The following is a 14954-nucleotide window of genomic DNA, read 5'->3' as shown; positions in this document are numbered from 1 at the left end:
TTACTCTCTTAATTAAATTCCTAACAAAATCTTATGATTCCTAGAACATTTCATTGTGCAATATCTAAAATGCCGCTCTAAATTTTAATGTCCCAAAAATTTTCTTTGTGTATTTTAGGTTTTATGTGTTAGTCATACTTAAAAAGTAAAAATGGTGATCTATGGTATTCTATTTGTTACCTAGAGAACGCAAATTTATTAGAGATTTAAAAATCTCTATCTAGATTTATAATTTTATCTAATAGAAACTTCAATGACATATGTCTTTTGTTATTTTTTTTATTTCTTTATTTCTTTTATTTCTTAAAAAGGTTTTCATTAAAAATTAAGTAAGTTAAGTATCGTAGTTAGGCTCATAAAATAAAATGATAAAGAAGGAAGTATGAATAACAAAATATTCATTGCAAATGGTTGTAGGTATTTAATTTGATGAAGAGTTTTAATTGTAGTAAATGTCATCATTTATTGCAAAAATTTATATATTGTGACAATATTTTATCAAAACTTAGGGCACGTTTGGTAGACTGTAATGATAATTACATAGGAATAGGAATAGCTATTACAAGGAATGGAAGATGCTGTAATGTAATAATTATTCCTATTCAGTTGTTTGGTAACCCTATAGTAATAGAACCCTGAATATGTATTCCACATGTTTGGTACAACATCCTAAAACAATGTAATGAAAGCTTGGAAAAGTTTTACATGTTTAGTTCTTTATTGTTGGAAGATGACAACATTAGTTATCATTCTTAGTAGAATTTTTTTGTGAATAGATATTGTCTTTGGTATATAAGTTCTAAGAAATTATCATACTAAATAGATAGCCATATGTTAAATAACTATTCTAAGTTTTAATACATGATTTGATACTACTTCAAAAAAAAATTCTATCTAAAATTTTTTCACTTTGCATGTGCAACCCTTACTAGTTTAAGTAAAAATCGTGAAGACTTGTGGAGCCAGGTGAAATGGGTACAATATTAATTGCCCATTAAAAAAAAAAAAAAAAAAAAAAAAAAAAAAAAAAAAAAAAAAAACCTTAATAGCATTCATATTGGTAGAGTCATAAATTTAGCAATATGATTCCACAAAAAAGTTATTTTATCTATTTTACCTTCTCACTTTACAAAACTCCCAACATCAGTGGTTTTATTTTAACTTTTAACACAATAAAATAATATAAACAAAATAATAAAATAATATATCCACTACAATAAAATAATATATTCACCAGTGTGAACATATGAATAAAATAATATATTTAATATAAAACAATGTGAACACACAATTTAATAATACTTTTTTTTAAGTGGTCGTGCACTGTAGTGGTTGAGCCAAATTATTTGTCTTTGGCTTCACCAATGTAGTCATAAATTGTATTTGGTAGTGCTAAAAATAGTAATATAACTTTTTAGCACCGCCAATACTAATGCTCTAAAGGACTTGCCTAAATCAAATTAAGGCATAACCCAAACCTAATTTGACTAGCCCACGCAACATCCTCGTCCACTGACAATTATACTTACACTCTTGTTTGTTTTGTCAATAATATTTTTTTAAAATGAGTCATTTTTAAAAAAATAATAATTTTTATTAAACTATCTCATCTTCCTATATTTGGTAACAACCTTAAATGAGTTAAAATCAATCTTTTAATCCTAAATTTACTTAATTAGCTTGTTGTAAAATAAAGTTGTTTTTCAAAAAAAAAAATTGAAAACAATCTCAAAAAATAAACTATATTATTTTTGTTGATCAAAAATAGTTTTCCTTTTTAACTCTTTTTTTTTATTACCAAATACTAGAAAATACTGAAAACTATCTTTATACAAAGTTTTCCATCAAAAAAAACAAAGTGTTATATCTATTGGTGTCATTCCATTACCATAACAATCCCAATAAATAAATAATTTTTTTCATTATATATATATATATATATATAAACTTTTTCCCTTTTTGTTTGAGATAGTTCACAATTTTTTATCTAAGCTTTTGGATGTCTCATATGCATCAAAATATTACTATAAGAATAATCACAAAAAATTTCATGCTTTTAAGCGTGTCAACAACATTTTAAAAAATAAAAGATCTCAACTGGAATAGAAACAACTTTCCTCACCGTTGAGAATAGTTCTAAATCTGGTCCAAGATGAACCATTGTAGGGGATTTATTGAAACCACTGAATTTGGAACTGAATTCTTTCTGGTTAAAGAATCTCTTTGTAGTTGCTCTGGAACAACTAGGAGATTCTATAGAAGAAATACGAGGTTATATTTCTGGCGGCAACATGCTATGGGACGGTGGGCCCGCTTATGGGGTTTGATTCGCAGTCCATGTTATGAGAAATATTTACCATCCAAAAAGAGAAAAAAACAGAGTCTTTATCTAAAGAAATGCCTTGAGAAAGGACAGATGTATAGAACCTTTCAACGAAATGGTGCTTTTCAACTCTCTCAAAATGGAAGTATTAAATTTTAGACTAAATTACTAATTTGGACCTTCAAATTATTAGGTAAAGTTTCATTTGGTTTCTCAATTATTAATAATGTTTATTTAGCCTCTCAAGTCTCAACTTTCAAAATCAAATTAATTTCATCGTTCAGTTTACTCTCTATTTAAATTTTAGCAGGATTAATTGTTATAATTAATTTGATTTTCAAATTTGTAGACCCATCTATAATAACTTTTTAGCATACTATGTATTTGCTCATTAACTAACTTTGTTAAAATTTAAACAAAGAGGATATCTATCCCCAAATAAGTTTGAAAGAAACCTATTTGACAAAAACTTTTAAAAAAACATATTATCCTAGAATTATAGTGTCTTTTGACATTTTCCTCTCAATTTTGATTTAAAATGTTAGTTCTATTTTATATTCCACATGTGAACAACTTTTATGTCCGCTGTTGCGTGGCAATGAATAAAGATTTGATTAATTGTAATATATGAATTATTACAATTTGCTGCAATTTAGTCCTCGACAAACATCGTGAAATATTGGGTTTGATATTTATTTATTTACCTCTTGGATTTTTCCTTGGTGCATGTTCACTGGCAAAAGAAGCATTTGTCAATCATTCAATTTTTTTCCTTCCTATGGTTAATAATTTTCTGGCCAGGCCATTTGGTTTCTTTGTACAGCCGGATTGCCTTGCATTTCTCATCTTGTACGAGAATTGAGAGGTCCCTCAGTGATCAAAACATATTAACTTGGGTGAAAGGGTTTATGGATATTCATTGCATTACAATTCTTTATGATATAAGAGTGACTTCCATTTAGAGGATCTATACTATAGTCTATAGGTAAGATTCACCTTCATGTTAAAACTAGGCTTTAATCTGCATGCACGGAAAAGTTTTACATAAATATGTAAAATACATATACATTATTGTTTATGAGAAATTTCTCCAATATCAAAGTGAGAAATAAAATAATTACTATCACATACAGACAATGATCATCCATAAGAAAATCGCCTGAACCTTTAACCTCCTGACTCGATAGGAAATTTTAAGCCGTGCCATCTAACTACACTCTCATTTTGAGTAATCATCTCCTACCACCCAAATGAAACACAAGAATTTTGCCAATACCCATGGATCTTGAGGATTAAATTACCATGGTTGAGAGAAGATACTCAAGTATTACATAGGAATGATGATCTTGAGTAATTTACTGTTGAAAATGGGTTCCAAATAAACATAACTCCTGTAAATATATGGCCCGAGGTAGATAACTAGAAGAGTAATATCAATGAAGGAAACAAATTTAGACTGAAATTTTGGGTAAGAAATTGATGTGGGACTCATCCTAACAAGTTTGAATCACAATCCAAAAAATTATATATAAGCAAAAGAGAAATAACTTTTTTCCATGTGGTTTTGTAATTATCGCAGCAGGGTTCCTCCCACCACCAACAACAACAACAACAAACCCTAGAGTTATATATCAATTCTTTCTAGCATCCCAGATCAATTTCAGAGCAAGTGGCTAAATTTCATATCAACCATGGAACTGTAGTCCACTTATACAAAGTTTTACTCCTGATAGTCAGAGTCAAGAAAGGAAATGTTTGTGCAAGAGCATAGCAACCCTTTTAATCCCAGAAAGGAAATGTTTCACATTTTGTGGGTGGGAAATTAAAACCATTTGCATTTCAATAAAATAACAGTGACAATGTGCAATATGCTGCTAAATATAGCACATGGTTAATTTATATCATAAGACTCATTCCAAGTTCAGAGTCTACATAATCGTGAACACGATGTACCTTTTTCAATAAAGTTTCCATCACCTATCAAAAAAAATAAATCATAAAACTCACCTCTCCACCAGAACTTCCTACTCTTTTACCTTAGTGGGGACAGAAATTTGAAGGAGGCTCATCCAACCATGGTCCGCTTTCGTCCTCTTTGTCGCACTACAATAAATAGCAGAAGAAGTTTGCAACCATCAAATGCAATAAGAAAAAATTATTAATTCCTAATAGGGCAGAAAAAAAAAATTTTAAAAATTTAAAAAAATAAATAAATAAACAAAACAAAACAAAACAAATGGGAGGAGAGGGCCACACCTTGAGCAAGCTTGTTCAGTGTAGATGACCACTGCTTTGAGGACTTCCGATATGCAGCAAGTATCTGATCCATCTATTCAAGGTGCAACAATGAAGAAGTCAATGCCCAGTCAGAAAGCATGAATATAATAACATTAGGCGGCCCAGGGTAGAAGGAAGGGGGTGGGGGAGAAATCAAAAGCATTTACAGAAAAACTGCAGGATTCGGTGTTCTGTTGTCAGGAGTAATTTTTCAAAAAAGAAAATGATGCATTAAACACGAATAAATTAACTTTCTAAAAACTGAACTTGTTTCTCACATAAAAATCCATTTCCAGGTAATAAGGCATACCATGAAGTATCCACTGTTAATATCTTGTCCCTAAGAAATGATAATATGTAAAAATAAACAAAAATCAAGAAAGAAAATAGATTGATATGTAATGGTCGTAGAAGTTCTATGCTGTTTTCATTCTCAAAAATATAGCAGATTCTCATCATCTTCAAAAGCATCATGCTCATAATGTATTTAAAATGCAATTTTGTAAGAAATGCTCTAAACATGACTAAGTGATAAATTTAAATAAAAAAGAAAAAGTATATATATATATATATAAATTTTATAGAGAGTTCATATACCGTATGATACACAACATTATACACACAAATAAAAAATTCGACTCAAAATATAATTTGCTTTTTGACAAATATGAGCTTACTTGTTCAGTCATGAAATAAAGCCCACCCCACCCCCCCAAAAAATAAAAATCCCATTCCAGATGTGGGTATCTAATTGCTGATTCTCTCTATATCTCTATCCTTGCTGAATCAACAATGCTGATGATACACCTTCAACTCACAATGAGAACATGCACATGGAAAAGCTGTACAAGGATGGTGGAGTTCATGGAGCCAATGACAATGGAGGAGTGGAAATTACTCTCTGTGGCCTACAAGCACATGATCAAGGCACACTTGATCACGCCGAGCCTCCTTTAAACATGCCCCCAACACAACCCCCCCCCCCCCCCAAAAAAAATAATAAAAATAAAAAAAATAAAAACCTGCAATCCAAAAGAGCTGCTCAACCTCAAAATGTTTATAGGTCGGATGATCCCACTGGTCAGAATGGTATCACCAAGTTTATGGATGGTCCTGGATTTTACCCTTAGAAAACCAACTTGTGGGTGGGTCACAGTCAAACTAATCAAACCACCTAGTCCAATTTGGCTTTTAAAATAACATTAAATCTTGCACCAGGCTTCCCAATGCCGAACACTCATAAGAGTCTCTGAGTTTCAGTTCTTTTTCTCATTTTCTCTTTACAATCTAAAACCACAAGAAAAACTAGAATTAAGAGAAGGAAAACTACGTCACTTACCACATTCCCACATGAAGAGTGCATGGAGAGCAGAGCTCGTTCAAGTACATATAAATCAACAGCTTTATCTTCTGGAAGGGTTGAAGTAAAGCTCAAACCAAAGTCAATAAGGACCTACAAAAGAAATTAATGGACTGTAAATGCAGGTTTAGAGCAAGTTTAATCATAGAAAGTAAGATAAAGACGAAGGGAAATTTCCAATACCAAATGAAAAAAGAAGAAAAGGGAACTCACCAGCTGGTTGATACCACTCTTAAGTAACATGTTTGATGTGGTCAAGTCACCATGGATGAGACCACCATCATGCAATTTTGCAATTGCAACACCAATTTGTAAAGCAATATCATCCAATCGCTCTTCAATAATACCATGTGACCCGAATTCAAGGAGTATGTCTTTGACAGAAGGACCCTCCACATACTCAAACGTTAGAGTGTGCAGCACAGGGTCCACAGAATACAACACTGGAGTAGAAACTCCAAGTCGTCTTGCTTTTGTCATGCACCTGGCTTCCTGTTTCAACAATAAATTTACAGAAGACATAGACAATAAGCAACACATTGATTCATTGATACTATGGAAGAAAGAGTGGAAGGTAGTCTCAAAGCAAGAAAAAAAAAAAAAAAAAAACTTACCGCATTTAAGCGCTTAAGAGTTATTTTAGAATCCAAAGTAGGATGCCTATACTTCTTTGAGAAACGTTCCTTAATAACAGACCGCCTTCCCACAAAATTTGACTCAAAAACTCTCTGAAAAGGAATGTCAAGATCAGCATAAAAATTACAAACTGCACATGGTCAAAGTTTCTCTTCTAATGGCTCATGCAAAAATGAAAAACCAGGCGAGTTAATTATTACTAGTGAGTGAGCTTTATTCAATTGAACATGGCAGAAATGCAAGGAACTTTGAGGGAGGGGGGTGAACCCATATTTTCCACACAAAATAGGGAAAAAAAATTAAGACGTATGTCTTCTTCTGTACTGGTTGTAAGTATGTAAAACCGACCAAAAGGCCTTGAGAAGTTTAAATTGTAGCTGCACTCACAGCTTCAGCTCCTTGCTTCAGCAGAATGAGAGAGCTTTCTTTTACATCTGTCTTAATCTCCATAATAAAAAACACCACAGCACCAAAATTCTGCACAGACAATTATCAGTTAGAAGAGGGGCAAAAAATCATAAAATAAAATCAGTTTCTTCTTTTGGTCTTTTTTAACATGATAAATAGAACATGACAAATCACAGGAAGCACTCAAAACACAATGAAACAATAATCCACTTGTGCCTCAATTGAGCGACCAAAGTAATTCTAGTCATGTACAAAAGACATGGTATGGAAACTGACAACAAAGTTATTTAAGTAATTTACAGAAGACATGGTATGGAAATTGACAAAAATATGTAAAGCATGGAAGAAAAAGTTTGATATCTAACTTCCAGTCAAAATGAGACCAATTTGACAACATAAAGTTAATAGATGAGACTGAGGTAAACTCATTGCATATAAACACCATAAGGTTTCAAACACCAACTAAAAATGAATGAGACTATAATGAACAGTTTAAGTGTCCATATACAAACCAATTACAATTTCTTGCATTCCAAACAAGATTCACAAAAGTCAAAGCCAACATAGAAAACACATAAAGAAACTGCATATTTAAAGTTCAAATGAGGAAAGTCAAAGACTTGAAATGAATGAGAGCCAGAACTTCCTTTGCTACCCTGGCGGTTTTTCTCTTTATAAGGAACCCCTATATTTTTATTTTTTATAACTCATAACAAATTTCATTTAAAAGGTGCAAAAATGGGAGCAACCTAACACACAGGATGTAAACTAAAAGTAACGCGCACAAAATTAACATCTTTTTTTATTTTTGATAACGTAGGGAACCTTTCTAAAGAAAAGCCCTATGAACTCGCCTCTAGCTAGTAAACCCAATGGGCAACCGACCCCACCTGCCACAAAATTAACACCTAAAATGCAAAGAATCTAACTATGTTTGGTAATAGTTTTTGTTTTCTGTTTTCAAAAACTTGTTTTTGGGAATAGAAAGAAAAAACAATTTTCTTGTATTTTTGAAATCAAAAACATGTTTGGTTAGTTGAAATAAAATAAAAATTATATATATAAATAGTTTTCTAAAGAAAAAATAGAAAATACTAAAATATGTTGTTATTAAGATTTGAACTCTGGCTCTAACTCATTAAATGAGACGGATTCATTAAATTAGACACGTATTTTCATTGGTTTTTGAAAACTATAAATTGAAAACAGTCTTTTGCATGTTTTCAATTTTTTCTCAAATTGAGTTTTGAGAATAGTTTTTGTTTTCTGTCTATTTTGGGTTACCAAACAAGTTTTTTAGTCCCAAAAATAGAAAATTATTTTTGGAAACAAAAAATAAGGAGAAAAATCAGTTACCAAACATACCCTAAAAATTCCAAAAAATTACAAATAGGCTAGGACCAAACGGCTTCAATCTTCCTATGAATAACTCTCTTCCATTAAAAGCAAGTCCACTCCTTTCTCTCTAGATATATCACATTAAACATAAAGGATTCACCTTCTACACTTCGATACATCTTTACCAAATTATCTCTTCCAACACACCAATTAGTCAACCACCCCGCTCTTGTCCTCAAACAAGCAAAACCACACAATTCCAATTCCAAACTACAAATAACACAGTGTAATAATAATAAACAATCCATCCAACTCCCCCCCTCTGAGTATGCACATACACCACAAATCCGTTATCATCAAACCCCAACAACAATTACAAACAAAGCCTTAGTACCAAAATTTTCGCAATTCTATACTATCCAAAATCATTCTCTCACTGTATCACAAGTGCTCATATGGGATTAACTCATTTTGGGTGATTTATTTGTATAAAAAAATTAAACTGGGTAAAAATACATCAGAAAAAGTAAAGCTTTAAAAACTTGTACATAAGCTGAATAAGCAGGAAAAAAAATTAAAAATATCTAAACCCACTTTCTCAAATATATATATGCTAAAAACGATTATTTGCAATGGTGCTCTGACTGGAACAGTTAAAGCTCTCAACTTTCTTCACCGGTTTCAAAGCTAAAACGGTAAATCGACGCAGTTAGTGTTTTTTTATTTTTTATTTTTGTTTTTCATGTAATTCAAACACTATCAAATATATTTCAAAATCCAAAATGGGAAAAAAGAACAAATCAAGGAAAAAAAAAATCAAACCTCTTGACCAAACCACAGGAAAACGGCGGCTCCGGCGTCTTTTTCCAGACTCCGGCGGCTTCTCTTCTTGGCGAGTTGGAGCAGACACGGCGGTTTCTCAGTCGGGGTTTTTAATTTTAAGGTTTTTTTAATTTTTCTGAAAGATTGTAGAGGTATTAACGAGGAGTTTGTCAAATGCTGACGTGGATTAAAATACATTTTTAGCCTTTATATTTTGGTTGTTTTTATTTTGGCCAGCAATGTTTTAAAATTTTCATTTTAATCCTTTATACTTTGTGTTTTCGTAATTTTCCTAACTATTAGGGTAACTGCAAATTTTTTCATTTATTTTACACTAAAAAACTACTTTTTCTATTTTACATTGCCACTTTTCCAAAGTACTCTACTCATATTAGTTCATCTATTTTACAATCCCCTCTATTTAAAAATTAATATTTTTTATTTTTATTTTTTATTTTTTATTTTATATTTTATATTTTATATTTTTATTTTGTCCTTATCTTTTTATCTTTTCTTTTGTACTTATCTTTTTTTTCTTTGTCCTTATCTCTTCTCTCGTACCAATCTTTTGTCCCTCTTCTATTTCTTCTTCTTCCTTCTACGGTAACTTCTCATTCTTCCTTTCAAGGTCACAATCAAATACCTCCTCCACAAGCATCTTCTTCTTCTTTTTCCACTTATAGTCAAATCACTTATCCACCACAAGCACCAATCTCCACCACAAGAACCACAAGAATCAAAACCCTCAAGCATGGACTACATCAACCTACAAGCATTGATCTCACCCACTAGCACCAATCCACAAGCATCAAAACCCATTCCCATTGACTTACAAGCACTGATCTCTGTCGCCAACAACAATTCACAAGCATCCAGACCCATTTTTGTTGACCCACGAACTCTAATCTAGCGCCACCAGCACCGATCCATCAATCCACAAGCAAACAACACCAGCACCAATTTGTCTTTTTGTTGGTTTGTCCATGCGGATGTGTTTGTGTATCTCTGTGTTGATTTGTCTATATGGATGTGTTTATGTGTAGGTGTGTTTATGTGTATCTGAGGAAAAAGAAGATGAGGGGAGAAGAAGTTTGAGACCGAGTTTGTTTTGCACGGAGAAGAGAGAGAAAAAAAAGATGCAAAATATGAAATTAATAAAATAATAGTATACACAGCTATAGTAACCATGTATATATATATAGTTACTATAGTAAATGTGTAAATATGCACAATTTTAGAATGCCTGGTGTGGAAGATTTTTGAGGCAAAATGTGTAAAATTTGTTACTTTTTGTATTTTGCAAAGTTTTACATCCACTGATACGAATGCTCTTAAGTGCTTTTAATCTTTATATATTAAAAAGATTCAGAAAGTTAGTTATGGATTCAAAAAATGTCAAAAATACCCTTAATCTAATTAGACAATCCTTATTCATGAAAAAAATTAAAATTAAAATGTGGTTAAAATTGTAATTCAACAAAATTCAAAAAAAAAAAATATTAGAGAAACTTTTTTCCTAAAAATAATCACACTCTCTAAAAATAATCACACTCTCTTAAGTGCTTTTAATCTTTATATATTAAAAAAATTCAGAAAGTTAGTTATGGATTCAAAAAATGTCAAAAATACCCTTAATCTAATTAGACAATTCTTATTCATGAAAAAAATTAAAATTAAAATGTGGTTAAAATTGTAATTCAACAAAATTCAAAAAACAAATATTAGAGAAACTTTTTTCCTAAAAATAATCACACTCTCTATTTAAATATATCTCACGCACGTTTGATGGTTTTTTTTTTTTTTTTCCTAAAAACTAGCATGCACTAAACCTTACTCAATTACAAATCCTAAATTTTAATTTCTTAAAAATTCCTTCCTATGTAACCTGACTAACAATAGTATATTTTATAAAGAATTTATTTGTTGTATGACAGACAAGTTATATTATTGACAAAAATGGACAATAGGACAAATATGATGTCCTTGTCATCCATTTTTGTAAGTCATATGACCTTTGTCAAGTGGAAAATTAATGTCCTCGAATGAAATATGGGGGGAGGGGGGGCAAGCTGAAACTCAACATTGGACTTTGAAATGATACTCAAAGGCTTTTTGGTATAGTGATAAGCCTATCCAAATAATAAATAAAGGTTACACCTTAGCAAGAACAACATTAAGGCGCAATAAAACACTTCATAATAGTTAATTAATAGATTAGAAGTCCTGTTACAACAATGCAAGAAAATAAAATTCTCCAGCAATAGGATAAATTAAATTGATGGTCCAGCAGTCAATTATGAAACAAGTTTAAGAAGGTGTTCACTTCAAGAAGTTCTTCTGTATCTTGGTCAAAAGGGTCTAGGGTACTTTCTGCTACTATTACATCAATTTGAGGGGAAAATTCTATTATTACAAACACATTATATCCTTTAATGGAAAAACAAAAAGTAAAGACCAATGGCTCCATTGTGAGAAGAAAGGGGTTATTTGGCATGGTGTGAAGGGAGAGAGAGATTCCAGCTTAGTACAAAAGATATTGAACCAAGATTCTTGTGGAATATGTATGTGGGGTATGAGTAGGGTAGTAAAGGCTATATTGAGTGAATGGGTGTGTAAGCTTGTAATAAGATGGTGAAAATAATGCTAAAACTAAGTCGATGAAAAGGTTTGTTTATGGCTGATTAGGGAGCATTTATGAACTTTGGATATGCAGAAAAGGAGAAAGGAATGCTTAAGGCTAGCTGGGTGTTGATTTGTATGGATTGAAATGGTTAATTTGTGGGTTGTTGGAGCTAAACTGCAAGTTAAAATATGGCAAAATGACAAGTGTGGGGCCCGGCCCAGAAATAATGGGCTACTCCAAATTCAGGCCCGTTCGAGGAGCGTCCTGTCCGAAGAGAAACCACATATGAAGCATTACTCAATCCCAATAAACGCCAAGGAAACCTGTCCGAGGAGTAACTCCTCCTCGGACATCACGAAGCCCAGACGAGGAACTCTCCCCAGCCATTTCAGTTCATCCTCCCAACATATAAAATGAATAAAATCCAAAATATCTCATGGAGAGCTACCACCACATTAATTGCGCCCCAACCACCCTCTTGGCCGCATTAATGAGGAAAAGACCCCTGAACAATACCGCCTTGGCCTCTGCAACTCACAAAGGGATAGATGAGGGCGTCTGATGGGACAGGTACTCAAGTAGATGCTTAGATGATCAACAAGTGTAAGGTTGAGATGAGAGGAGGGGAACTATATAATGTAGTGGAGTCCCCCAAAAAAGGGGACGAAGAAATTGTATTATGAACGGAAGAAATAGAATTACACGGGAGAGATCCATTCTTGTGCTTTTGTTTTCTGCAATAACACTGTCCATGTACCAGACCGAACAGGCTCACTGAGGCTAAGTTCTTTGACCCATCCTCTACAAATATTTATTGTGGGTTGCGCTTTGGACCAAGGCCTGATCAATAGAATTTGAGCCAGGAAAATCGTGCAACTACAACAAGAATGGCAAAATTTTTTAGAGGGTTTTGGTGTGTTTTTTGTGGGCTGGTGTGATTATCGTTTTATAGTAGAGTTTAGGGGGTGATTAGCAAGAATAAAAAAAAATGCGGGGCTGATCAGTAAGAAGAGGGGCGGATTGTTAACCATAGCATTTGGTTATAAATGGTAGATTTTCTTTTGGGTTGCCTTGCTTCTTTGGGCATCAAACATGGGTGAATATTTGGGTAATCTTGCATTGAATGTTGAGATTTCTGAGTTTGTATTCAGCCAATGGGATTAAGGTAGGTATTAAGGTAAAATCATGGTGTTGCAACTGAGATTTTGGCCCTAGGGAGTAGGATTCAGCACCTTAAGTCAAGTGTCAAATTTTGGACCTACTTCAAAGGGTTCTGCTAGAAATCCCTTTATGCCCTCCAAATTACATTTTCCTAAATTTTCCCCTGTAGGATTCACGGGTTTGGCATATGAACCAACTTTTGAACATTTTTGGCATTTATAGAATTGATTTGTTAAGATTTGAGTAACTTGGTTATGGCTTCCTTTCTCTGGAGATAAGGCTTTGAGGAAGATGATGAAATCCCATTGCCCATTAGACTTTAACTGCTAGTACAACATCTGGGCACTGTTCACATTAGGGAGATAGTGGCAGAAAGTTGATGGGACAACTCATAGTTCATTCTTAGAGATTTGATTGTCCCTTGAGGAAATCTCCAGCTAAACCTTGGTCAAGAATGAACAAGGAGGAAGTTGGCTGACTAGTTCAGTCCTCTGCCTTAGCTAAAACTTTGGATTGGGCTTGTTCACATAGGTTGGACCCTTTGGCTAGGCTATGCTTATGCCCCTTTTTCACTTGGGCTTGTTCTCCTTTTATCACACATTTGGACCTACAAAATGGACATCTATAACACACATTGCCATGGGTTTTCATCCCTCATGGACTCTTATTGTTAGTGAATATTCAATATAGTTTGGGTTTTGATAGATATCTGTAATGGATTTTTGGGTAATGAATGTAATATAATAGCATAAGCTTAATTATTTCAAAATGCTTTGTAAATAATATTTACTATTTTGAAATGATGAATTTCATATCATAAGTAATGTTTATGGTTCCCAATAATCATGTCATAATTTAAATGACAAGCTTTGTAGGATGAATAATTATCATAGAATCAAATAATCATAATTTCCGATGAATTTGGAAACATATGGGCATTCAAACTTCTTAAAAACAATTTTGGTTATGGGCATATGTAATTTAATCATATGGTATTTCCCAAGTATTAACAATATTGGATTTTTCACTAAATAGTACCAATATGAATTGGGCTTTTTGATGTTGCCAGTGAAAACTGAGCTTTTAATATTACCAATGAGATTTGAGATTTTTGATATTGTCAATGAGAACTCAGTTTTTTGATATTGTTAGTAAGAACTGGGTTTTTAATATTGCCTATGAAAATTAAGCTTTTCAAATATTGTCAAGTATAAGTATTCTAGGGCTTTAAAAAGAATGAGATTTGAACTCATTCAATAACTTAATTTGGGAATAAGTCTAAATTATAGGCGTCACAAAAATATTGGGCCTTATAACGTTTTATATTTGTAGTCCAATTTTGTGGTGGCAAGAAGAATAGTTTTGGGCCAGCATAATAATAGGGCAAAAATATTTGGAGAAGCCCAATAATTTGTAAGTGATGTTTGAAAATAAATGGGTGGTATTTAAGTAAAAATAGGTGTAAAAAAAAATGTACCCTAACAACCTTTAATTATATATTTAACAATTTTATGAAAAATACTAACTCTAAAATGCCTTGAATATAAGAATTTCATTATTGTGGGTTTTATTTAGCTCAACCGGTAAAGTCTCTGATAGTTGAATAAGAGATCTAGAGTTCAATTTTTATTTGCACAAAAAACTAATTGGTGTCTTAATCTAATGATAAAAGAACTATCATCAGGAATAGATACCATAAGTTGAAACTCTTAAAAAAAAAAAATACTTACTAATGCAAATAGATAGTCAATCCACCAAATGGGCGATAGATATGGACGGTCATATTACTAATTTCATCAACGATTTTTTTCCCAAGTCTATTGATGTTTGATTTCTTCAAGAATGTGCATTAATTTTGTGAGATCATTTCTATCAATAATAATTTCCCAATAGAGAATGATGAATGTGGCTTTCAATCCTATAATAAAAAACATTGATAGAATATATCTTTTAGTGATGTGCAGTCCTTTGAAAGTAGCCAATTGTCACACTATACTCCCAACTAT

General features: G+C 32.3%; 1 protein-coding gene across 2 annotated transcripts; it reads right to left on the bottom strand.

Annotated features, from left to right (window-relative positions):
- Positions 1-4140: 4140 nt before the first annotated feature.
- LOC115978564 (EKC/KEOPS complex subunit TP53RK-like) lies at positions 4141-9310 on the bottom strand. 2 transcript variants are annotated; one of them, XM_031100450.1, is made up of 7 exons: positions 9165-9310; positions 6984-7073; positions 6575-6688; positions 6174-6452; positions 5940-6053; positions 4580-4652; positions 4141-4426 (listed from the first exon to the last, which is right to left on the bottom strand). In XM_031100450.1, the coding sequence occupies exons 2-7, from the start codon at positions 7044-7046 to the stop codon at positions 4389-4391; spliced, it is 681 nt and encodes a 226-aa protein (XP_030956310.1). In that variant the 5' UTR covers positions 7047-7073; positions 9165-9310; the 3' UTR covers positions 4141-4388. The 2 variants fall into 2 exon arrangements, with proteins under 2 accessions (XP_030956310.1, XP_030956311.1); XM_031100451.1 differs by lacking the exons at positions 6984-7073; positions 9165-9310 and adding an exon at positions 6797-6868.
- Positions 9311-14954: the final 5644 nt, after the last annotated feature.

Source organism: Quercus lobata, chromosome 1, assembly GCF_001633185.2.
Source record: "Quercus lobata isolate SW786 chromosome 1, ValleyOak3.0 Primary Assembly, whole genome shotgun sequence".
NCBI lineage: Eukaryota > Viridiplantae > Streptophyta > Magnoliopsida > Fagales > Fagaceae > Quercus > Quercus lobata.
The sequence above is the reverse complement of the archived record's forward strand: the minus strand, read 5'-3'. Positions and strand labels throughout refer to the sequence as shown.

What these genes read in the sequence shown, in the direction of transcription:
- LOC115978564 (XM_031100450.1), bottom strand. Translation starts at nt 7,046, where the DNA reads ATGGAGATTAAGACAGATGTAAAAGAAAGCTCTCTCATTCTGCTGAAG. An exon ending in CTCTTAAGCGCTTAAATGCG is followed by an intron (nt 6,453 to 6,574) that starts GTAAGTTTTTTT and finishes TTGTTGAAACAG; the next exon opens with GAAGCCAGGTGCATGACAAA. An exon ending in AGAGTGGTATCAACCAGCTG is followed by an intron (nt 6,054 to 6,173) that starts GTGAGTTCCCTT and finishes TTTCTTTTGTAG; the next exon opens with GTCCTTATTGACTTTGGTTT.